The sequence below is a fragment of the Cetorhinus maximus genome, chromosome 1 (genome assembly GCF_964194155.1).
Source record: "Cetorhinus maximus chromosome 1, sCetMax3.hap1.1, whole genome shotgun sequence".
Lineage (NCBI taxonomy): Eukaryota > Metazoa > Chordata > Chondrichthyes > Lamniformes > Cetorhinidae > Cetorhinus > Cetorhinus maximus.
Window position 1 is genome coordinate 177,827,447 of NC_135879.1, and position 24,552 is coordinate 177,851,998.

At 44.3% G+C, this 24,552-nt stretch overlaps 1 protein-coding gene across 1 annotated transcript in view; it reads right to left on the bottom strand.

Moving 5' to 3' along the window:
- Positions 1-24,552, bottom strand: part of LOC144685630 (putative phospholipid-transporting ATPase IM) — a 329,489-nt gene that overhangs the window by 17,182 nt on the left and 287,755 nt on the right. Inside the window, exons 24-26 of the mRNA XM_078550359.1 lie at positions 22,872-22,955; positions 18,292-18,537; positions 15,272-15,410 (exon numbers count right to left, since the gene is read on the bottom strand). Coding sequence (XP_078406485.1) covers positions 15,272-15,410; positions 18,292-18,537; positions 22,872-22,955 — 469 coding nt within the window. The remainder of the gene's footprint in view (positions 1-15,271; positions 15,411-18,291; positions 18,538-22,871; positions 22,956-24,552) is intronic.

Sequence of the window (24,552 nt, forward strand, 5' to 3'; positions counted from 1 at the left end):
CATACACACACCTCTTCCCAACCTACCTCCTGCCTCTCCCCACACACACTCTCAGCAACACCTCTTCCCAAACCCCTTCCTCCTCACTCATGCTCTCTCTCCACACTTGGCCCCCTACTCTTGCCCTCTCTCCCAATTACCCACACTCAGACAGCCATTCCCACTCCCCATCCACCACCCGACTTACTCAACCCTTCCTTCTCCATCCACCCCCAACTCATGCCTTCCCTCACTCAACCTTCCAACCCTTCCCACCCACCCCCACTCACTCAACCCTTCCCGCCTTCCCTACCCAGCTGCACACACAGTCTGTCCCACCCTCTCCGCCCAGACCCACTCACACACCCCGTCTTCCTTCTTCACCCTCCCTCAGACCTGGATTTCTCCACCTTGCCTGCACTCAGCTCAACACCACACCTGCTGTCAGGCAGCCAAGCCTGAGGAATTAGGCTGTCTGCCTGGAAACCTAACAAAAATTCATCGGCCTTGGAGTTAAAGCTCCAGAATATTCAGGGAAACCTGTACTTCTGAGTTTGACAGTAACTTTTCCCCAACCAAAAATCATCGAAATATTGGGATTACTATGTTTAAGCATCTCTTGCTAGAGCAGTCCAAAGTAAATCCCACTGTCCTATTCTTTACCATCGATCTGTACTTCCATAACTTTAAATGTTTACCCAATTTTCCATAAAGGTTACAATGTTCTTTGCTTCAAAACTCCCAATGGCAAAGCATCACGTTTCAACAACCCCTTGAGTAAGATTCTGGAATGCGTGAGAATGTCTGATTTTAACAGGAATGTCTCATGATCGTTTTACTTCCAGGTTTTATGTCTCCAATTTGCATGATTGGGAATGATGCAGAACAGCATGAAGAGTTGGGGAAGCACGGGGCACCACGGGAGTGGTACCAAAGATTCAAACAGAGAAAGTGAGGTGAGGTGAATGGTACAGCAAGAACCAAATTGCAGTGGCGTCACAGCACAAGGGTGGCCAGAGAGGAAAGGTTTATAGATGAACATTGAAGTTAACTTTCTTATATCTGAATTAAGTAATTAGTTTAAAAACTGATTACAAAAGCTAAATAGAAAGGTCTGTACTGTGTACTCCTTGAGTGCACAGAGTGTGAAGCTGGGAGTTCGGTGAGTAAGGGTATCTTAAGGGTTTATCTCTCTCCAAAGTCTAGTTTTTGTTTACATTTAGCAATTAACTAAAAATTACTGTTTAAGCTAAGAGTTATGTTTCTTCCAGTCTTAAACAGGGATATGCAAACTCTCGGTGAGCAGCTGTAACTAAATTAGGTAGTTAGCTTAAACTGATTTCTGAGCTTTAGCAGAGCTGATTCATCATTGTTTTCCAGAGAGTATAAAATACAGGGGTGTCTGAGTGCTGCTTGTCTGCACCAAGTGCTGCTTGAGTACGCAGAGTGTGAAGCCAGGAGTTCGGTGTTTTACAATATTCACTTAACTTATTGAAAGTCTTTGTATCGGGGGGTGTGAGGTGAAGTGAGGCTGCGGATCAGCCCCTACATTTTCCTCCTGCATGTGGACAAAAGAACCACCCTCTTGTCCTTCCCCGTGATGTCGTTAGCAGTAAAGAAGAACGCTAGGCGCTGGACATAATGAGACCAGCTACTGGAAACAGGGTCGAATGGTTCAAGATGCCCAAATCACGCATACTCGATGGCTAAGGAGACTGCGCTTCCAAACAGCTTTCAAGGTAGTGGCGAAGTAACGTAGCTGGCTTACCACAGCTTTCTTGATTGCCATCAATTCATCCGGTTTATCCTTGTCGTCAGTTTTATGTTTTGGGTTACCGGGTTTGCTGTGTCCCGCAAACGTGAGCTGTGCCCTTGATATCTACACACTAGTCGGTGCTTGAAACAACGTAGGCAGAGAGAGACCGATTTACATAACAAACACTGGTGGTTTATTGGAACTAGGAACAGAACACTGACACAATGTGTGCTTCTTCAATCACTTCCAGCTCTAGGCTTACAGGGCAGAATTTTGCTGTCGGCGAGCAGGGGGTGGGGCCCGCTCGCCGACACGTAAAATAACACGGGATGACGTCGGGCAGAACCCCCGATGTCATCCCGCCCCATTTAAACTTTCAGGAAGGCGGGGGCACAGCCAAATCAGCTGTGCGCCTGCCGACCTGTCAATGGCCAATTGAGGCCATTGACAGGATCATTGAAACAATTAAAGGACCTGCCCGTCCAACCTTAAGGTTGGCGGGCAGGCCAGGAGCCCCGGCGGGCTTCTGAAAAAACATGAAACCTCATCCACCGGCAGGATGAGGTTTCATGTAGGGATTTAAAAAGTTTAATAAACTTATAATGTAAATTATGAACATGTCCCATCTCATGTGACATTGTCACATGAGGGGGACATGTTAGGGAATTTTTTTTTCTAATTTTCATATTTTTAGACGTGTAAGCGATCTCCCTGAGGCAGCACTTAGCCTCAGGGAGATGTGCGCTCTTTCGTGCGCATGTGCATAAGAGCGCACTCTCGCTTTTGGGGAATCCCCCCCACCTGCACAGGAAGCGCATAGTGCTTACCGCTGGACAGGTCTTAATTGGCCCGCCTATGTAAAATGGCAGCGGGGCCCGCTTCTCCGGCGGGGATCGGCTTCCCGCCCGCTGGAGATTGGGTTGGGCCCGCCCGCCTGGCAGGCATAAAATTCTGCCCACAGTTACCCAAGTAGTCTATACTGCATAATGATTGGTTGATAGAGTCACGCGGTCGATTAACTGCATTCTCTTAAAGGTATATAGCACTTCACTTTACCACATCCATCCCCCTTTACTTGGAAGTACAATTGACAAGCTTCACAACATCCCAACTATTTACATGAATAACTATCTACAGGTAAAGACTTTCAGGAGGTTTTCTCGGACTTGTCGAGCATCATATCTCAACGACCGCAGCTGGCTTTTCTGAGACTCCTTTCTCTGGCCCAACTGTCCATCAGGCTCTTCGGTGGAAGTGGGCAAGTTTGTGTTTTCGACCCTCTCGGGTCCAACAGGCCCCACTAGTGCTTCCAAATCATGTGATATTTCTTCTACGTGCGGTGCAGGCTCAAATGCAGATGATGACTGCATTCCTTCTTGTGGGACTGACTCTCTTCTCCAGAGATGATCCACGTATTGTCCAATTATTTAGCCGTTTACCGATACATTATAGGAGAGGAGTCCTGTCACAGCGTTCACTTCGCCGAATAGCCAACTGGGCCCATCTCCAAAGTTTTTTGCGCAAACTGTGTCTCCCAATGTGAAATTTCTTTCATGATTATGGCCATCATGTCTAGTCATCTGGGCCTCTTGGCTTCTCTCCACCTTTCCTCCTAAATTTGGACTGATAAGAGTTAGACGAGTGCGGAGTCGTCTCTTCATTAGTAATTCAGTGGGGCAATACCGGTGGTCGTGTGCGGTATCGTCCAGTATGCGAACAGGAACTGTGACAATCTGGTGCTGATGGAGTCCCCGTCCAGCTTTTTCATCCTGGGCTTAAAAGTTTGTACCGCCCGCTCAGACAAACCTTTAGAAGCAGGATGGTAAGGTGAGGTTTTGATATTAGTTATTCTGCTGAGGGTCGTAAAAGTGTGGAATTCCCCACTGATAAATGCGGTCCCATTATTCAACATGAGTAACCCATGCACTGCAAAACTCTGTTGCAAAAGGTCTATTGTGGCAGTAGATGTGGGTGACCGGACTTCGTAGACATCCATCCACTTGGAATGGGCATCTATTAGTAAAAGGAACATCGTGCCCAAGAAGGACCTCATGTAGTTGCCAATATCAGTGCCAACCTCTGGATGCGAGCTGAGGCAATGGGGGGTATTGCCTTATCCTCTCCAAATAATCCCATGGCTACCCCGGCGATTTCCAGGGGTGCAATGGAGCTAAGTGGGGTAGATTTTATGCCTCCTGGCATGAAGTCAACTTTTGACTAGAGTTTTGATGTCCACATCCATCCCTGGTCACCACAAGTATCTGTGCGTGAGCATCTTCATCCTACTAATGCGAGGGTGAGCGCTATGTAATTTGGACAGTAATGGCCTTCGCCCTCTTGGGAACACGATAACCCTTGCTCCCCAGAGCAATATGTCGTCCTGGTAAGTAAGCTCATATCTGCGATTGATATAAGGTTTCATGTCATCCGACTTGGGCTCGCCAGACCATCCATTCAAGACCTGCCCGCGGATGTGAGACAAAAGAGGATCTTGGCTTGTTCACTCATGGATTTGTTTGACTTGGACATGGGAGGAATCCAAAAAATTTAGTACTAAGACAAGTTTCTGGGGAATTGGAACCTTCACGTTTTTAGCTGGCAGGGGGGAGACAGCTCAGGGTGTCAGCATGTGCGATCTGGCTTCCCGATCAGTGAATAAATGTGTACTCATAAGTAGCCAATATCAGTGCCAACCTCTGGATGCAAGCTGATGCGATGGGGGGTATTGCCTTATCCTTTCCAAATAATCCCAGCAGAGGGTTGTGGTCGGACATAATGTGAAAATGGCAACCATGGAGGTATTGATGGAATTTCTGAACACCAAACATGACAGACAAGCCTTCCTTCACAATTTGAGAATATCGTTGCTCTGCAGCACTGTGAGATGTATAACTAATGGGTCGTTCGGAGCCATCCGCCATCCGATGTGAAAGTACAGCCCCTACTCCATAAGGGGAAATGTCGCAAGTTAAAATCAATTTGTTTTTGGGTCAAAGTGGACGAGTAGGGCCGATGATCTTAACACTTGCTTTATTTTCAGAAATGCATCCCGATGTAAAGCTTGCCAAATCCATTTATGGTTTTTCTTAAGCAATGCGTATAAAGGAGCCAGTACGGCTGAAAGATTGGGGAGGAACCAGCCATAATAGTTTATCATGCCTAAGAAGGCCTTTAGTTCTGTAGTGTTTCTTGGCGCAGGTGCCTCACGAATAGCCTTGATCTTTTCTTCCACGGGATGCAGGCCCTGCGCGTATGGGTACTATGAGTGCCGCACACTCAAAAAATTACACCGGTTGTAAGGTACCCAACTTTTCCAACCTGTTTAGCTGGGTCTCAACCTTATCCCATAGAGCATAAGGGACTTGTCTGGCTCTGATAAATCTGGGGGTTGTGCTAGGGTCTACGTGGATTTTGGCTTGCAGCCCATGAATCCTTCCTAGCTCGTCACTGAAAATGGAAGCGTACTTTTGTAGCAATTCCTGTAAATTTCTTATTCTGATTTGAAAAATTTCGGCCCATTGAAGTTTAATCTTTCAGAGCCAGTTGCGATCAATTAAACTGGGGCCCTCCCCAGCTACTATTATAAGGGGTAGACTTGCAGACTGGTCCCCATACTGCACCAAGACTTGACATATTCCTTTCACTCTTATTTCTTCGCCTGCATATGTTCTTAATTTAGTGCCCGATTCTTTCAAACTTAAAGGATTGACTCCTTTGTTCAAGCATCTGAACGTGTGTCCTCCTATGACAGACAAGGATGGCCCAGTATTGACTTCCACCTTGATAGGTTGTTCATTGACACTAATGACTACCTAGATTGGATCAGTTCTACCCACTTTCAGGTTATGTAATGAATAGATGTTAGATTCTGCTTCCTCTGGTTCTTCAATGAGACAGATTACTCGATTTCTACCTTTGTTTTTAAAAAGCTGTCTCAGTCTATCTTTACAGTGCTGCATTATGTGACCATTGCGGTGGCAGAAAAAGCATTCGACATTTCTGAACTGTCGATCGCCTGTACGCTGCATTTCTCTCATTAGTGTTGTGGGTTTTCACTGTAGTACTGTTGTTCTTCAATGGTCCGTAAATAGGGGGCGATTCCCGCCTTCCTGTGGAGCCTGACATTTTTGCGCCTTTTGTTACCGGTGCTACCCGGCCTACAAGATGGATGGCGCCATTTTGTGTATCTTTTATTGTGTCTGAGTCTCTAACAGCGCTCTCCATGGCTGTTTAGTTCTAATGCCTTACTGAAGTCTAGGTTCGTTTCAGATAGCAATTGCTTTTGAATAGCATCGACCCAATTTCGCATATCAATCGGTCTCTCAACATGTCATTAATCGAAGTTCCGAACTCACAATATTCCATCAATTCCTTTAAAGGAGCAACATAACCAGTGATTGTCTCTCCTGGAAGCCTATTCCTCGAATCGAACTTAAAATGCTGCATAGTGACTGAGGGCTTTGGCTTCAGCTGGTATTTTACAATACTCACTAACTTGTCGAAAGTCTTCGTATCGGGGGTGTGAGGTGACATGAGGCTGCAGATAGGCCCATACATTTTGCTCCCGCAGGCAGACAAAAGAGTCACCCTCTTCTTGTCCTCCTGTGCGATGTCGTTAGTGGTAAAGAAGAACGCTAGGCATTCGAAATAATGAGACCAGCCATCCGAAATGGAGTCAAATGGTTCAAGATGTCCAAATCACGGCATACTCGATGGCTAAGGAGACTGCGCTTCCAAACAGCTTTCAAGGTAGTGGCGAAGTAACGTAGCTGGCTTACCGTGGCTTTCTTGATTGCCGTCAATTCATCCGGTTTATCCTCGTCGCCAGTTTTATGTTTTGGGTTATTGGGTTCGCTGGGTCCCGCGAACATGAGGCTCTGCTCTTGATATCTACACACTAGGTCAGTGCTTGAAACAATGTTGGCAGAAAGAGACCGATTCACTCAACAAACATTGGTGGTTTATTGGAACAAAGAACAGAACACTGACACAATGTGCACTTCTTCAATTACCTCCAGCTCTAAACTTACAGTTACCCAAGTAGCCAGCCCTGTATAGCGATTGATCAATACAGTCAAGTGGTCGATTAACTACTTCCTTTTAAAGGTACATAGCACTCCATTTCACCACAGGAAGTATAAATTAATTAAGAAAAATAAATTTAATTGACACAATAAAAATGGCAGTACAGGCATGTGTCACGGCTGCAACAGGTGGGTGGTCCTGGATGCCACTGAAATCCATGGCAGCCACATCTGTAGTAAGTGTCTGTGGCTTTAGGAGCTTTGGCTCAGAGTTGATGAGCTGGAGGCTGAGATGCAGACATTGTGATGCATCAGGGAGGGGGAAAGTTATCTGGACACTTTGTTCCAGGAGGCAGTGACACCCTTTTCAAACTTAATGTAAAATTCTATCAGGTTAGTGTCATCTCACTTGGTCAGTGCTAAGGGACAGGAGTGTGTAGGTGAGTCAGGCAGATAAGGCGACCAAAAAAGTGGGAGTGCAGGAGCCTCAGTCCTTGCAACTGAGCAACAAATTCGAGGTTTTGCAGTTTTTATGGACAAAAGCGAGGGCTGTAGTGTGAATGAGCAGAGCAGACTGACCATGGCACCATGGTAGAGGAAGCCATTCAAGTGGGGGGAGTTAAAAGGAACGTAGAGGTAGTACGGAACAATATAGTCCGAGGGATAAACACTGTTCGCTGCAGCCGAGAGTGAGAATTTGGAAAGCTGTTTTACATGCCTTGTGCCAGGGTTAGAGATATCTGTTCAGAGCTGGAGAGGAACTTGCACTGGGAGGGTCAGGATCCATTTGTCATGGTCCATGGAGGTACCAATGGCATAGATAAAACGAGGAAAGAAGTTCTGCATAGGGAGCTAGGCACAAATTAAAAAGCAGAACCTCAAAAGGTAATAATCTCTAGATTATTATCTGAGTCATGTGCAAATTGGCATAGGGTAAATAAGATTAGAAAGATGAAGCATGGCTCAAAGACTGGCATGGGAGAAGTGTGTTGCAGTTCATGGGGCACTGGCAACAGTACTGGGGAAAGTGGAGGACAAGCTTTACCTAAACCATGCTGGACCAGTGTTCTCATGAGTTGTATAACTAAGGAAGCAGAGAGGGCTTTAAAGTAAATAGGGGAAGAAGGGATTGTGTAGGGAAAGGTTGAGAAAATTAAAGAGAAATGACAGGGTAATAGATCAAGGTAGCAATAAAGGTAATGATAAGCAGAGTGTAGCAGGAAGGGACAGTGATTGCAAACTTAAAGGCCTGAATTTTTCGTTCGTCGGGCACATGTGATTGGCGGGCCCAGGAGCAGACAGGAAATGAGCCCCCAATCGCAATTGGCCCCTGACCGCGATTTCACACTGGCTGGTCAATTAATGGCAAGCCAGTGTGAAACGTGTGCTGCGAAAGGCTCAGCACTGCCAGTGGGGACGGAAAGAGGGCAGGCGCCAACGTCACCGTGGGTGCTAGTGAGCCCTTTCAGTGAGCTCCCTGAAGGCAGATAGCTGACCTCCACAGAATAAACAAAACAAAAATGCTGCAAAATATGTCCGTGCAGCACAATCATGCGCCTGAAAGCATACCTCATAAAAAAATAGTCGCCAGATATCTCTTTTTATTTTATTTCCCCACGGAGATTTCATCCCACCCTGGATCGAGGTTTGAGCAAAAAAATTAAAGCCGCATGGCCAATTGGCCCGTCCGCCAACCGTAAAAGTAGACAGGCCACAAAAGAATCACTTTTAATTGCCTCCTTAATGGGCTTAATTGTCGGTGGGCACACTTTCGACTGCTGCGCACATGCGCCGAGTAAAATATCACACGAGTGCATGATGACATCGGGACACTCGCCCGATGTCATCTTGCGCTATTTCATGGCCGAAGGGTCGGGCGTGCGTCCGCCTGCGGGATGTAAAATTCTGGCCTAAGAGTGTGCCAGCAGATAGAGCCAGAGTTTACAAAAACATTTAAAAAACTGAATCAAGGGCTCTGTATCTGAATGCCCGCAGCATTCACAATAAAACAGATGAACTGTCAGCTCAAATAGCAATTCATACGTATGATAATCATTACAGAGACATGGCTACAAGGAAACCAAAGCTGAGACCTGAATATCCAAGGGTACATGACATTCAGGAAGGTCAAGATGTTGGAAAAAATGTGGTGGGGTAGCTCTGTTAATTAAAGAGGGCATTAGTACTGTGGTGAGAGATGATCTTAGTTTTTAAGATCAATCAATTTGGATAGAACTAAGAAACAGCAAGGGGCAGAAAAATTGGTGGAAGTTGTTTATAGGCCACCAAACAGCAGTGGTAATGTAAATTTCAGTACACATTAGGAAATTAGATGTGCATGTTACAAGGGTAATAGAGTAATCATGGGAGATTTCAATCTACGTATAGACTGGGTAAACCTAATTAGTTTGAATGTTGTGGAGGATGAATTCTTGGAATGGATGCAAGATGGTTTTCTAGAGCAATACGTTGAAGAACCAACTAGGGAACAGGCTATATTAGATTTAGTATGTGCAATGTAAAAAGGATAATTAATAATCTTGCTGTAAAGGAGCATTTAGGAACGAGTGACCATAATATGATAGGACTTTACATTCGGTTTGAAAACGATGTAGTTCAATCAGAGGGTCGGAGGTTTAGGGGAGTTGGAAGTCGGGGTGTTTAGGGGTGTGGGGCGAGTCCCGTGGGGTCGGTCTGGGTGTTTACAATAGTTACCCAGAAGTTAGGAGAGGGTTTAGTTCTTTTAATATTTTCTGTGTAACTATTGGCGTAACCCTCGTGGAACCACCCGAAGTTTGAGATTTAAATTGAATTTTTGGATGGCTCCCAGTGCATGGCAATTGTCCACAGTAAGTGTGCACTTCTGGGCAATTGCCATGCAAGCCCTTACCTGGGAACTTTCGAGAGGGATTCCATTCTTTGGGGAATTCCGCATCTTTTGGGGTACGCCCCAATTCCGACACTGGGGAGCTCGGACGTTATGGCCCAATATCGAGGAATGTGAGATTATCCACTTTGGTAGCAAAAACAGAAAGACAGAGTAGTTCCTAAATGGTGAGAGGCTGGGAAGTATTGAACTTCAAAGGGACTTGGGTGCCTTGTTCAAGAGTCACTGAAAGCTAACGTGCAGGTGCAGCAAGCAATTAAGAAGGCAAATGGTATGCTGGCCTTTATTACAAGAGGATTTAAATATAGGAGTAAAGATGTCTCACTGCAATTATATAGAGCCTTGGTGAGACCACACCTGGAGTACTGTACACAGTTTTGGTCTCTTTAGGTATACTTCCCATAGAGGTGAGGTGAGAGTGACTGTCCTTGACATCAAGGCAGCATTTGACCAAGTGTGGTATCAAGGAACCCTAGCAAAACTAGAGTCAATGGGAATCAGGAAAAACACTCCGCTGGTTAGAGTCATATCTAGCACAAAGGAAGATGGTTGTGGTTGTTGGAGGTCAATCATCTAAGTTCTAAGACTTCAATGCAGGAGTTCCTCAGGGTAGTGCCCTCGACCCAAACATCTTCAGCTGCTTCATTAATGACCTTCCTTCCATCATAAGGTAAGAAGTGGGGACGTTCGCTGATGATTACACAATGTTCAGCACCATTCGAGACTCCTCAGACACTGAAGCAGTCCAGGTCTAAATGCAGTAAGTCCTGGATGATATCCAGACTTGGGCTGACAAGTGGCACGTAACATTCGTGCCACACAAGTGCCAGGCAATGACCATCTCCAACAAGAGAGAATCAACCCATCACCCCATGACATTCAATGGCATTACCCTCGCTGAATTCCCCACTATCAACATCTTGGGGGTTACCATAGACCAGAAACGGAACTGGACAAGCCATATAGATACCGTGGCTACAAGAGCAAGTCAGAGGCTAGGAATCCTGTGGCGAGTAACTCACCTCTTGACTCCCCAAAGTCTGTCCACCATCTACAAGGCACAAGTCAGGAGAGTGATAGAATACTCTCCACTTGCCTCGATGAGTGCAGCTCCAACAACACTCAAGAAGCTTGACACCTTCCAGGACAAAGCAGGGCACTTGATTGGCACACCATCAACAAACATTCACTCCCTCTGCCACCAACGCACAGTGGCAACAATGTGTACCATCTACAAGACAGCACCTTCCAAACCCATGACCGCTCCCATCTAGGCAGACAAGGGCAGCAGAAACATGGGAACACCAGCACCTGCAAGTTCCCCTCCAAGCCACTCACCATCCTGACTTGGAAATATATCACCGTTCCTTCACTGTCACTGGGTCAAAATCTGGAACTCCCCCCCCCGCAACAGCACTGTGGGTGTACCTACACCACATGGACTGTAGCTGCTCAAGAAGGCAGCTCACCATCACCTTCTCAAGGGCAATTAGGGATGGTATTAAATGCTGGCATAGCCAGAAACGCCAATGTCCTGTTAGGGGGGAATATAGGAATAAGAACTTATTGAAAGGGAATGGACTACTTAAAATATCCAAGCAGCCAGTGCCTGCAAGTACAGTTAAAAGCCAGGCTGGACAGAGAGGAATCTGAACCTTGCACATCCTCAGAGCCTGTGACCATCAGCAAGGCCAGGCTGGACAGAGAGGAATCTGACCCTTGCACACCCTCAGAGCCTGTGACCATCAGCAAGGCCAGGCTGGACAGAGAGGAATCTGAACCTTGCACACCCTCAGAGCCTGTGACCATCAGCTAGGCCAGGCCGAACAGAGAGGAATGCAAATATGATAGTTTGGGTGTCTTAGGAGTCAGACCGGAGCCTTAGGTTGAAAAACAACCAAGATTGGGTCTGTTTATAGCAGATAGGGAAAGAACAGATGGTCCTAGTTGAGATGAGAGGAAAGGTCTCCGCCGGGGGTGAAAGTAGGGACAGATGATGCCTGTACCTTGGTACTTTTGTTACTAGAGAGATGTCTGTTTAATGTAAACCTATATGTTGACAAGATCGGAATCTGGAAACTGTTCTTGTACGTGATCAATTATGTATAAATATGGTGAACACTTGTAGTTTAGCAGAGTGCAATCTCAAGCTGCATTGGGATGGTTCTCTCCTTGAAATTGCTCGAATAAATCATCGTGACCTGTACCTGAGACTCCTGTGGTGCGTTTGTCAAAGTGACCACAACAGTCCCATGAGTTAATAAAAAAAGAGGGAGTGCAATGAAGTTTCACCAAAAGAAATCCAGGGATAGAAGAATTGTCCTATGAGGAAGGATTAAATAGACTGGGTCTTTATGCTCTGATGTTTAAGAAGAATGAGAGGTGATCTCATTCAAATGTACAAAATTCTTACAGGGCTCGACAGGGTAGATGCAGGAAGGATGTTTCCCCTGGCTGGGGGGTCAAGAACCAGGGGACACAGTGTCAGAATAAGGGGCAGGCCATTTTGGACCGAGATGGGGAGGAATTTCTTCAGTCAGAGGGTGGTGTATCTTTGGAGTTCTCTGCCCCAGAGGACTGTGGAGGCTCAGTCACTGATTTTTTTTATTTTAAAGACCTGGATCGATAGGTTTCTACATACTAAAAACATCAAGAGATATAGGGATAATGCAGGAAAATGGTGTTGAAGTAGAAGGTCAGCCATGATCTCACTGAATGGTGGTGCGGATGGAAGGGCTGAGTGGCCTACTCCTGCTCCTAATTCTTCTGTTCTTAAATTGAGATCCCAGAAGTAAAAGAGAGCGAATGTTGGGGGCAGAGGTAAAAAAAAACTTGGATGACATCAGAATGAGGGAAGAAGCTGGTTTGGAGATAGCTGGTGAGTTTTTTTATCGAGGTAGGAAGCTCAAGTCGGGAAGTTTCCCAACTCGGCACACCCACCTTAGTTTAAAGGGCCCTGTTAGACCCAATTTTTGCTTCAGGTAGGTGGGTCCGCTGATCCTGGAAGCAGATCTGAGGCAGCCATGGGGGTGGGCGAGTGCCGAGCCAGGCTGGTTAGAAAGTCTGCCTCGGTTCTCTGGGACTTTGTTCCAGTTGTTTTAGGCCCTCAAGCCCTCACCCCTCATACACCCATGCCAAATCATTCCCCCACCCACCCCCATGGCCCTTCATACCACCTCATACTCTCACGCCACCTCCAAATCCACTCATCCAGTATCCATCATGGGCAGACCTCAGGAGCCATGTGGAGATGAAAAAAACCTAAACTTCTAACAATCTGATACACCTCACTCACACGCATTTGTACTGGATAAAAAATTCTTCAAGTAACCCATTCAAAGCTTTCAAATGTCCTCAGGTGGTTAATCTTAGATAAAGTTTAACTTCTACTCAGAGCCCATATCAAAGTTAGTTAATCCTTTTATAACCTCTTTAAACTGTCAATTAAACTGTGAACTCAGAACCACCACACCCCCACCCCTCACCCAGTGAGATAATTACAGCTTTTGAAACTCAGATAAACATTCATAATGACAATAATAGCCCTTGGAGGAATATCAGCAAAGAACTCTATGAAACTGCATGACCAGATGGTGTTCTTTTTTCTAACCTACACCAGATGGCGTGTCATTCAAAGCTGTCCAGCAGAGTTTTTTTTTTAGCTTAAGTCTTTTTTTCCCCCCATGTTTATAGAGCATGGAACTTAAAAAAAACTTCAGATCATAACACTTGAACAGGTTTTATCCACCCTTCAAGAGTTTATCACTATTCCATCAATTTGTGATGCCTACACCACGGGTTAAGGCCCTTGCAGCAACTGAAATGGGGTCTGTTTGAACTCAGCACTAAATTCAAATTGCCCTGCTGAGTTATATCCTGCCCCCTTCCTCTTGTCAATAAAAATGGGTTTGGTCATAAATGGGGGTGGGACATCCGCATTTGAGTCTTGCCCAACATTTTTAAAGGCCCATGGTCTCGTGAAAGTTAAAATTCCTGACTCTGCAAAAATCCAGCCCTCAGCTTTAGGAAATACACTGGGGAGGTGGAAAGATATCAGTGGGAGAGTATTTTAGTGGTAGGGATCATAATTCAGTTAGATTTAAAGTAGATAGAAAAGGACAAAGATAGACCAAAAGTAAAAAAAAATCATTTGAGCAAAGGCCAATTTTATGCAGCTGAGTTGTGACAAGAGTGGACTGGAAACAGCTACTTGAAGGTAAATCAGTGAAAGATAATTCAAAGAGGAGATGGAGAGGGCTCAGAACAAATATGTTTCCAGAAATAAAAAGACCGGAACTCCTAAATCTAGAGCCCCACTGAATGTCAAAGAACATACAGAGGAAGCTCCAAACTGTATAAATGCATCTCTTACATCAAGTACAAGACCCAGAAAGCAGCTGTGAGCATTACCTTTATTCAGATTAAGCAAACAATCCCAATAAAGTGCCATTTGATCACGCCTCAGTTTCACTGCCTGGAAAAGCCATGCAACAGGTATTCAATTCAAATCACATGATAGAAGATGCTAAAATTAATATTGGGAAGGCAGAAGCCACTGCATTTGGTCCCCGTCACAAACTACGTCTCTTGCCACCAACTCTATCGCTCTCTTTGGCAACTATCTGAGGCTGGACCAGACCATTTGCAACCTGATCCCCAGATGTGCTTCTGTTCAGATAACTGCACCATCATTAAGCCCGCCTATTTCCCGTCTCTCTCTTGCCTCAGTTCTGATGAAACCATTATCCATGCCTTTGCAAACTTTAGACTTGACTATTCCCACACGCTCTTGTCTGGCCTCCATAGCTCCACCTTCCATAAACTCAAGGTCATTCAAAAATCTGCTATCCATATCCTATATCACACCAAATCCTGTTCAACCATCTCCCCTGTGCTTGCTAACTTATACCAATTCCCAGTTAAGTAATGCCTCAATTTTAAAATCCTAGTCCTTGTTTTCAAATCACTCCATGGCCTCACCCATCCCATTCCTCCAGCCTTACAGCCCAATTAAATCTCTGTGCTTCACCAACTCTGGCCTCTTGAGCATTTCCAATTTTAATCGCTCCGTGCCTTCAGCTTACAAGGCTCTAAACTCTGAAACGTCCTACTTACATCTTTTCACCTGTTTATCTCTCTTTCCTCCTTTAGGACATTCCTTTTTGATTAATCTGGCCTAATATCTTCTGATATGGCTTGCTGTTAAAGGCACTATAGAAATGGAAGTTGTTGCTGTTGTATTTAAATTTCATAATGACAAACCTGCCTCTCCAGACCAGTCACTTGGACGCTCTGATATCTGCCGTAGTAAAAATGGATACAGCCATGTGTTGTACAGATTGAGATTGTACTTTGTGCATTTGATAATTTAGCCCCCTCCATCCTCTCTGGTTCATTGTATTATCCTCTGTAGTACTTATTTCCTCTATATCTGACCGTTTGCATCCAGAGTTTACATGAAATATTATGAGTATCATAGTCAAATGAAATTTAAAAAGTAGGTAAAACAGTACCAATCTTCTCCAGTATTATGAAGTTGTAAAACACATTTAGCCAGAAATCAATAGTTACTTTAAAATAAAATTATTTAGAACAAATTATAATAACTGCATTAAAAGCACATACCTATAAAGGGAAATGATGTCGGAAACATCAGATACATGCCATTGCTGTACATTGTAAAAGTTATTGCAAAGTAGACAGCAAGACTTCCCCAGATAAAAACATGGTTGATAGCTGTCCAGTATGTTGTATCCAGTGCAATCTGTTGGCAAGCAGCAAGATTTGTGAAGTCAAAATTATATGTTCATTATTTATCAGTAATAAACATTTATAAACTTAGTCTTGCAGGGTTATGTCTATTTTTTTGCAATATATTTTATGATACTTTAGATTAAGACATTCAATCAGACATTAGTTATTATTCAACGTCATCTCAAAAAGCAGAAACCTATATTAATATGAATTTGAGTGCTGATGCTAAGAAATGACATACAGTGAACACAAAACAATAGATGCAATGACAGTTATTTTTCAGAAACGTAATTGTTTATTTATATTATATTTATATTTGGCACAAAATTTGTTATCCTAACTACAGAAAACCACAAGGTGCTTGAACATTGAAGGCACATTCAAGTGGGAATGAAGGGAGCCCTGTTAAAAGTGCAAACACACTCCTAAAAAGAAAACAAGTCCTTCACAGACCCTTTACCTTGATTTGTACAATGTATCAAATAAGTCCAGATGCTCCTCCCTACATAAAGCCTGCTTCTAAAATAGTAGCTGGTAGGTGAAGTAAAGTAGAAGCTAAGGGCAGAAGATTCACTGACCTGAGCCACACAGAGTGTATTGATAGAAGGCTGTGGGAAATCCGCAATTTGGGGTTCCCCCACAGGCTGTGGAGCTATAACGTGTTTTTAGCATGTTAATAGCATCCTTGATTGGTTCCTGATTGACAGGCTTTCAGTTAGGCGGAGTGTCGTAGCAGCAGGTAAGTCCACAATGGGAATGGGGAAATCAACCAAATATAAGGGGAGAGGGATGGTGATGAATTGTGGTGTGGTAGCGATCAGGGCCTGATGACGGTTGGGGGGAATATCTAGATCTGGTAATAGTGATGAGAATCAGATCTTGTTGGTGGCAGGGAAAGTGGGACCTGGTTTTAGTACGGGGAATTGGGGCCTGCTGGTGGTGGTGCGGGAATTGGGGCCTTTGTATTGGTGGAGCACAGGCCTTATGGTGGGATCCAAGGCTTCAGGATGAAGTTTGAGGGGTTCGGGAAAGCTCTAATCGCAGAGGATTCACAGACAGGCGCCTGGATCCAGGAGGTAGGTATGAAGGCACTTAGGTCCTAAACCAACAAAGTTCTCATCTCGATGAAGCTGCCAGGTTTCCCAACACATAGGGAACCCAGCTGACAGCAATAACCAGGCTCTCTGCCTCGTTACATTTAATCTGCAATTCATCTTCTTGGTTCAGGTTGATCACCTGCTCATCTTCCAGTTTCAGTTCAAGTTGAAAGTGGGTTTGGATTGAGGAAGAAATTTTTGAGACTTTAATCTGCCACCCAACTCAACCCCATCTTTTTTTTAAAAGTTAAAATTCACTCCTATAATATCTGTAAAGCCAAACACGGCCAATGAGCTACCAATGAGCTTGATGCCTTTAAAGAGGTTTTAAGAATTTACCCAAATGACAAATGAGAAATGGATGTCAGCAAAGTACAACAACAAAAAATTCTCAGATCCTACAACATAAAAAATGTTTCATAAGAACTGGAAACACCTATGGAAAGCAGAATCATTATTTTTGGAAATATCTGAAAGTTTGGTTATATACCCAGCAACACAAGTGAAGCTCCTAGATCTAGTCAGTACATAGCAACCAAACCTTGCCATAAAAGAATAACATAAAAGACTATTTCAGATTGCAAACATGTGAGCCAGCACTGCAACTGAAATCTCTGATGGAAAAGGGTCCATCACCAATACAATCAATAACCTATGCCCCCCACCCACCCCTATGGCCCTTTATATCCTCTATGCTAACTTAATGCCAACTCATGCTAAACCAACCAACAAACTTTTCCCTTATACTCTTTGTGCCAACTCACCCAATATCCACCATAGGCTGACCTCAGGAGCCATGTTAAAATGAAATAAAATAAAATAAAATTTTAAATATCTAATACAGAGTTCATTATATAATTAAAAACACTCCCATTCATGAAAGCTCATTCAAAACATTTAAACCCCCTCAAATACTTAGTCCCTTATAAAACCAGTCTAAAAGAACCTCTTTGAGCTGTCAATCAAACAGTGAACTTACAACCCTCCGTAATAATATGTTCTAGGAAGCAGCCAAGTATTAATAATGATATAATGATAGCCTTTAAGCATATGTCAACAAACAGTTTGTAACTACTGGAATAGATTTTTGTTTTATCTGACACAGGCAGCTTATTTTCTGAATGTTTTTAAAGGGATTTAAATAACTTGACAACTTGAGTTTTTTTACCTCTCCTTAACACAGGCTAGCTGTTTTTTTTCAATTTTAAAGGGCTGGGTATTTAAATATTTTCGCAGCTTGACAGTTCTATAGATCTTATCCGTCCTTCAAGATGACTAAAGATTTACAACTCCCACACTCCAGGTTAAGGCCCTTGCTGCAGCAAAAATGGGGTCTGTTTAAACTTAGCACTGAGCCCAAATAAGCTCACTGATTTACGGTTTCTCACACATGGGTTGTGTCCCACCCCCTTTCCTTTACTGGCGAAAATGGACTCTGTTGGAAACGGGGTGGGACATGGCCCTGGCTCCGGGGTCCATCCGCCATTTTGGGGTCTCACTGGAATCTCCATGAATCCGGGCCAGTAAGTCACATTGTGTTTTTACCTTACTGTTTAAACATGACCTATTTGTAAAATGCAACTAACCTCTTTTGCTTAATGCTATGTGAGCAAAAACTTGACAGAGCCAAGTAACTGTCACAAATCTATCTAAATTGCCATCACACGAAAATAGTGACCATGAATGATATATATTTAGTTTCAGGTATAGCTTTAGGAAAAACAAGACATAAAGAAGTATGTTTTTAAAATAACATATAATATCCATAAAAACAGCATGTGAATACTCAGTTACCTGTAGAGTAACAGTCACAAGCAAACATGTCTGAGCAATTAAAGCAAAGGACTGATAGTCAGATATAGTCTCCCCATCATCTCTTACTGCTTCAAATAGAGCACCGTAAGGAATAAAAAAGAGAACCAGGGAACTGTAAACTCCATGGATAATACATTCCACAAAAGCTAGTTTGCTGAAATAAAGATTAAACTGCCCAGGTTCGTAAAGTTGAGGATACGCCATACTCCAACGGTCATTAACATCCTGCAAAGCAAAATCAAACACAATCAATATTGAACGTCAAGTCATGTAGATTTGTTTAAATTTTGTACACATTTTAATCTCAAATTTTGTCCTGCTTTCCCAAAATTGCTCAATCGTGCTAGGGTACAATTCTGGAAACCCCACAGTACTTCACCCAAGTGGTCATTCTTCATGCATTAACCCTAAGAGCTTTTTTTTATTCATTCATGGGATGCAGGCATCACTGGCCACCCCTAATTGCCCTTGTTCAGTGGTCTGGAGTCACATGTAGGCCAGACCAGGTAAGGACATTAATGAACCAGCTGGCTTTTTATGACAATCACCAATGGTTTCATGGTCATCATTCAACTTTTAACTGAAGATTTTTACTGAATTCAAATTTCACCATCTGCCATAGTGGGATTCAAACCCAGGTCCCCAGAGCATTACCTCAGGTCTCTGGAATACCAGTCTAGTGACAATACTACTCTGCCACTGCCTCCGCCACTGTCAGAAACTTATTTATTCATGTGGGGTAACTTTACTGAACCTAATTCTGTACTCACCCAATGTCTACATAAATGCAGTTTCAGGAACCACTGGATATTGATCAGGAATAGAAGTCTACATAACAGTTTTTCCTTCCACAACTACAGCACCTTGAGGGTTAAGATCAGCTAATTCAGTATAAACCAGGAATCAATGCCTGAACACCTTGGCCTCAATTTTGACACTCCCCAGCCAAATGGGTGGGAGAAGGCCAGGACCGTTAAATGGCTGAATTCTCCCCTGGGCTTCAGGACATTGGGATAAAATCAGCCCCTTGAGCTTGCACTTAGCGGCAGTGATATTGGTGGAACAATCTTCTGGGAGGTGGTTTCTGAAGAGGCAACCTCCATGCTCCCTATCCAATTAAGGACAGCAGGCAGGCTCCCAAAGCTACAGGTTTAATCAGAAGGCCAAAAGCCCCAATGGGAGAAGTGGGCGCTGCTGAGGCAGGTCAAGGAATGCTAGAGCACCTCAACATTGATGTTTCCTTGCTGGCCAACACAGAAGGGCTGCACAGAAGAATCTTGAAGTTGGCAGGGTCATTGGGATGGAGGGTAAATCCCTCCAGGCGATTACAGCCTTTCCTGGCCATGATGCAAACATTGCAACATTGGGACAGAGTCTTTGATTCGATATCACCTCCCCCCCAACACCACTCCCAAAACCTGTCACAGGGAAACTGCCTCCATGAACTGATGGGGAGGCTGCTCTGCTGGTGGGAAAGTTCTGGCGATGCTGCAAAATTGCTCCTAATTTGGGGCCTTAACCATGAAATGTAACAGGCACCTGATCCTGTTACCATCCCAACTCTGGGAAAGTTCCTTGTTAGCTGGAATACATCAGTGAGCTGTCTTACTCAGTTCTTCTCTATTACTGGTCACACTGCCTTCAACTAGTACCTCTATAGAGCCGGGAAAATCCAGCCCAAAACATAAGATTCAATTCACATCTCTTAATGGAAGGAAATCTGCCGTCCTTACCTGGTCTGGCCCACATATGACTCCAGACCCACAGCAATGGTTGACTCTGAAATGGTCTAGCAAGCCAATCAGTTGTATCAAACCACTACAAAGTCTACAAAAAGGAATTAGACCAGACGGATCACCTGGCACGACCTAGGCACCAGAAACGACAGCAGCAAACCCAGCCCTGTCGAGTCTGCATTTGACCGAATGTGGCATCAAGGAGCCCGAGCAAAGTCAAAGTCAATGGGGATCAGGGGAAAACTCTCCACTGGTTGGAGTCATACCTAGCACAAAGGAAGATGGTTGTGGTTGTTGGAGCAATCATCACAGTCCCAGCACATCACTTCAGGAGTCCCACAGGGTAGCATGCTAGGCACAACCATCTTCAGCTGCTTTCATCATAAAGTCAGGAGTGGGGATGTTTGTGGATCATTGCACAATGTTCAGCACCATTCGTGACTCCTCAGATACTGAAGCAGTCCATGCCCATAAGCAGCAAGACCTGGACAATATTCAGCCTTAGGCTGAAAAGTAGCAAGTAACATTTGTGCCACATAAGTGCCAGGCAATGACCATCCCCAGCAAGAGAGAATCCAACCATCTCCCCTTGACATTCAATGGCATTACCATCATGGAATCCCCCACGAACAACGTCCTGGGGGTTACCATTGACCAGAAACTGAACTGGACCAGCCATATAAATACTGTGGCTACCAGAGCAGGTCAGAGGCTGGGAATTCTGCGGACTGTAACTCACCTCTTGACTCCTCAAAGCCTGTCCAGCATCTACAAGGCACAAGTCAGGGGTGTGATGGAATACTCTCCACTTGCCTGGATGAGTGCAGCTCCAACAACACCCGAGAAGCTTGACACGATCCAGGACAAAACAGCCCACTTGATTGGCATCCCATTCACCACCTTCAACATCCACTTCCTCCACCACTGGTGCACAGTGGCAGCAGTGTGTACCATCTACAAGATGCATTGCAGCAATTCACCAAAGCTCCTTCGACAGCACCTTCCAAACCCTTGACCTCTACCACATAGAAGGACAAGGGCAGCGGATGCAGGGGAACAAGATCACCTGCAAGTTCCCCTACAAGCCACTTACCATCCTGACTTGGCACTACATTGCCGTTCCTTCACTGTCGCTGGGTCAAAATCCTGGAACTTCCTCCCTAACACACTGTCAGTGCACTCAGTTCATAGCACCCTCATCTTTGAATCAGAGGTTTGTGGGTTCATGTCCCACTCCCGGAAAACCAAGAACTGTGATTGTACTCAAAGAGTTGCAATCTGTGACTGTTGATAACTCGAAAGAGTATACTACATGGATTGCAGCGGTTCAAGAAGGCAGCCCACCGCCGCCTTCTCAAGAGCAATTAGGAATGGGCAATAAAAGTGCTGGTCTAGCCAGCGACACCCATGTCCCTTCAAAGAATAAAAAAAATCTACAAGTGCAAAATTCAGGCCCCAGACAAGACTCCCACAAATATCAGGTGGCGACCTAATTCCAAAACTAAAGTTATAGAATGATAACACCATCGATGCCACGACTTAAATTAAATTTAACAGAAAACGAGCAGGAGATCTGAGTTGTGGCATTCCTGGCGGCTGAACCGAGGCGGGAACTGTGGCACCTGTGGATCTTTCAGAATTCAGGATTGTACTTTCATTTCAAGGACTGCACTGATTTCAGAAGATGACTCACCACCTTCTCAAGGGCAATTAAGGATGAGCAATACATGTTGACCTTGCCAGCGATGCCCACATCCCATGAAGGAGGAGTAAGATTGTTGCCCCAGCCCCTCAAGAGAGCCTTTCGCCTCCTCAAGCCTCCCTGATAGCTGAGCTTTCCCACCTCTTCTTTACTGACCAGAGTTTCCATTCCAACCCCTGAATGACACCTGGTGCTTCTATTCCCCCTTCCACTTGCTGACCCTCCCATCCCCCTTGAACGCCAACTCTATTTTATAAATTAAAATTAATTATTTGCAAAAAAGGTAATTGTGAACAAATTAGTCTGCTTCAGGTTTTCTACCATTAGTCAAATAACCACTTAAATTATTTTGTATCCAAATTAATAAATTATATTTTGAAACATATTAAACAATCACTTCAAAAATGCTAGTCTCAATTTTTACTCCTGGGTGGGAAAGCATCAAAGTGAGCAGCATACCCATCCGAGAGTGGCACCAGGCAGGCTGGGCTAACAGTCGGGCCTCCTTTTCATGGAACCTGCTGACATCGTGACCAAAGCAGGCAGCAAATCAGCAGGAAACAGTTGTCCAATTGTTAAAATCATGCCAGTGGTATCATTACCAGAGAGGAGAGGGAATAGTTCCCAGCACGAATGTAGAATGACAGGAGTGGGGAATCCTGAGGTGCAGGGTTGGGAGTGGGGGATGGTAGGGCGATGGGAAATCTTTGTCAGGCCCAAGGGAGTACGTCCATTTCTCCTGACCCACAAAAGAATTTACCAACATTCTCCCTAATTTCTTTTTATCGTACGCAGCCTATTTATTTAAGGGTGCAGGCTCTTTCAATTTCTACGCACAGTCATGCACACAGTTACTTAAAGCAGTTGATTTCTGCTCAGCATGCGCACAAACCTCTAGGTTGCTGTGCAGTTTTCAGGGAACATGGTTATTCCCACAGGTTTGGTCTGGCAGGGAAATCACAACTGCTCCCCTCCTCAGGCCTCAGATTAAACTCAAAGATTGGCCCCTAATGATGTCATCAGAGCTTGACCTGCATATTTAATGGGGACCCCCACAGGCTGGTGTGGCAGATAATGCAAGGACAGACAAAGAGAGTTAAACAATATTTTTACTGACATACCTGATCAAATAAGCTCATTGCTAATATAGGAAGAGATGTATACACTAAATTGTACAGTGTAATAAACCATTCATCGTACACAGTCTGTAGAAAGAAGAAAAACATTATTAAGATTTATTAAGTCTGAAAATGAACAACTAGATATGTAGCATAGATTCAGAAAATTTAATGAAATAATTTCAAATAAAACTGGGAACTAAGTGGACATCATGTCAGTTCTTAAGTCATTTAGCATTCCATGCAAATTTCCACTGGAATTTTCTTGAGGCACTAGTGGATTTGACATTTTGGTATTTTGCATGTTACTTTGCCTCTAAAGTCTATGAGAAGGATAGGCAATTAAAGTAAGGTAAAGGGAGAGGAGAAGAATCAGTGATTAAGGTTAAAACTTCCAAGAGAAAAGATAATATAATGAGAAGTAAGAAGATAGAGACTTTATGGGTAGAATTAAGAAATAGAATAGAATTTAAGACTGTAGTGGGTGTTATATATAGGCACTGGCAGTAGCTGTGAAGTGGCAGAATATATTAATGTCGAGATTAGCTAAACATGGAGTAAAGGAAGAATGGACTTAATGGGGGACCTTAACTTCCATGGGCAGAATATTGAGCTCGGAGGGTGGACACGTGCCCGACCTAGCAGAGTGTACAATGGCAAGGGTACTTGGAAGGGGCGGGCAGGAAGCCAATTACGCAGGCAGGCCGATTAAGGCCCGCATGGAACGCGAGCGGCTGCGCTCAGTGCTGCCTGTGTGGGTGGGGGAGGAGGGCAAGCAGGTCTAGTGTAAACTACGCGCATGTGTGCGAAAGAGCGCTTTAATCTTCCTGAGGCATGGAACTGCCTCAGGGAGATGAAGCGTTGTTTAAAAAAACTTAATGAACAAAATAAAAATGTCATAAAATATGTCCCCTCATGTGACTCTGTCACATGAGCAAGGACATGTTTTTAATTCAAGTGTGTAATTTTTATTTTATTTTTATTTACTTTAGGAAACCTCACCCACCCATGGATGAGGTTTCCTAAAAAGTGCAATGGCCGCTTGGCATTTTTGTCTGCCCGCCAACCATAAATTTGAATTTAGTTACCTTTTTAATAGACTTAATAGGCATTTTAATTGTCGGGAGGCACACTGCCGACTGAAATATCGCGGGACTACGCAATTACATCAGGATGCTCACCCAACCTCAACAGAGTGTGAGAGTTTGATGAGCTGAGGGAGTTCAGCAAGGAGGTTTAAAACAATACAAGAATTTGTGATAAGATTATTAAATGTATAAAAGGAAATAAATAATTGAATAACATAATTAAGTAATTCATTAAAGCACATAAGTATTGCAGGACAGACGATGTGTCATGGCTGCAGCATGTGGGAGCTCCTGGATGCCGGTGTTATCCAGGGCAAGCACATCTGTGCTAAGTGTCTGTGGCTTGAGGAGCTTCGGCTCAGGATCATTGATCTGGAGGCTGAGCTGCGGATACTGCAACACCTCAGTGAGGGGGAAAGTTACCTGGATGCTTACCAGGAGGCGGTCACACCTGTTAGGATAGGATTTTCTGATTTGGAAGTTGGGGCGCCCAGACCTGAGGCCAGTAAGGAGACCCAGATGGAAGGAGTGCAGGACTGTCAACCTCTGCAATGGTCCAACAGGTTTGAGGTTCTTTCACAAGAAGAAGAGTCATA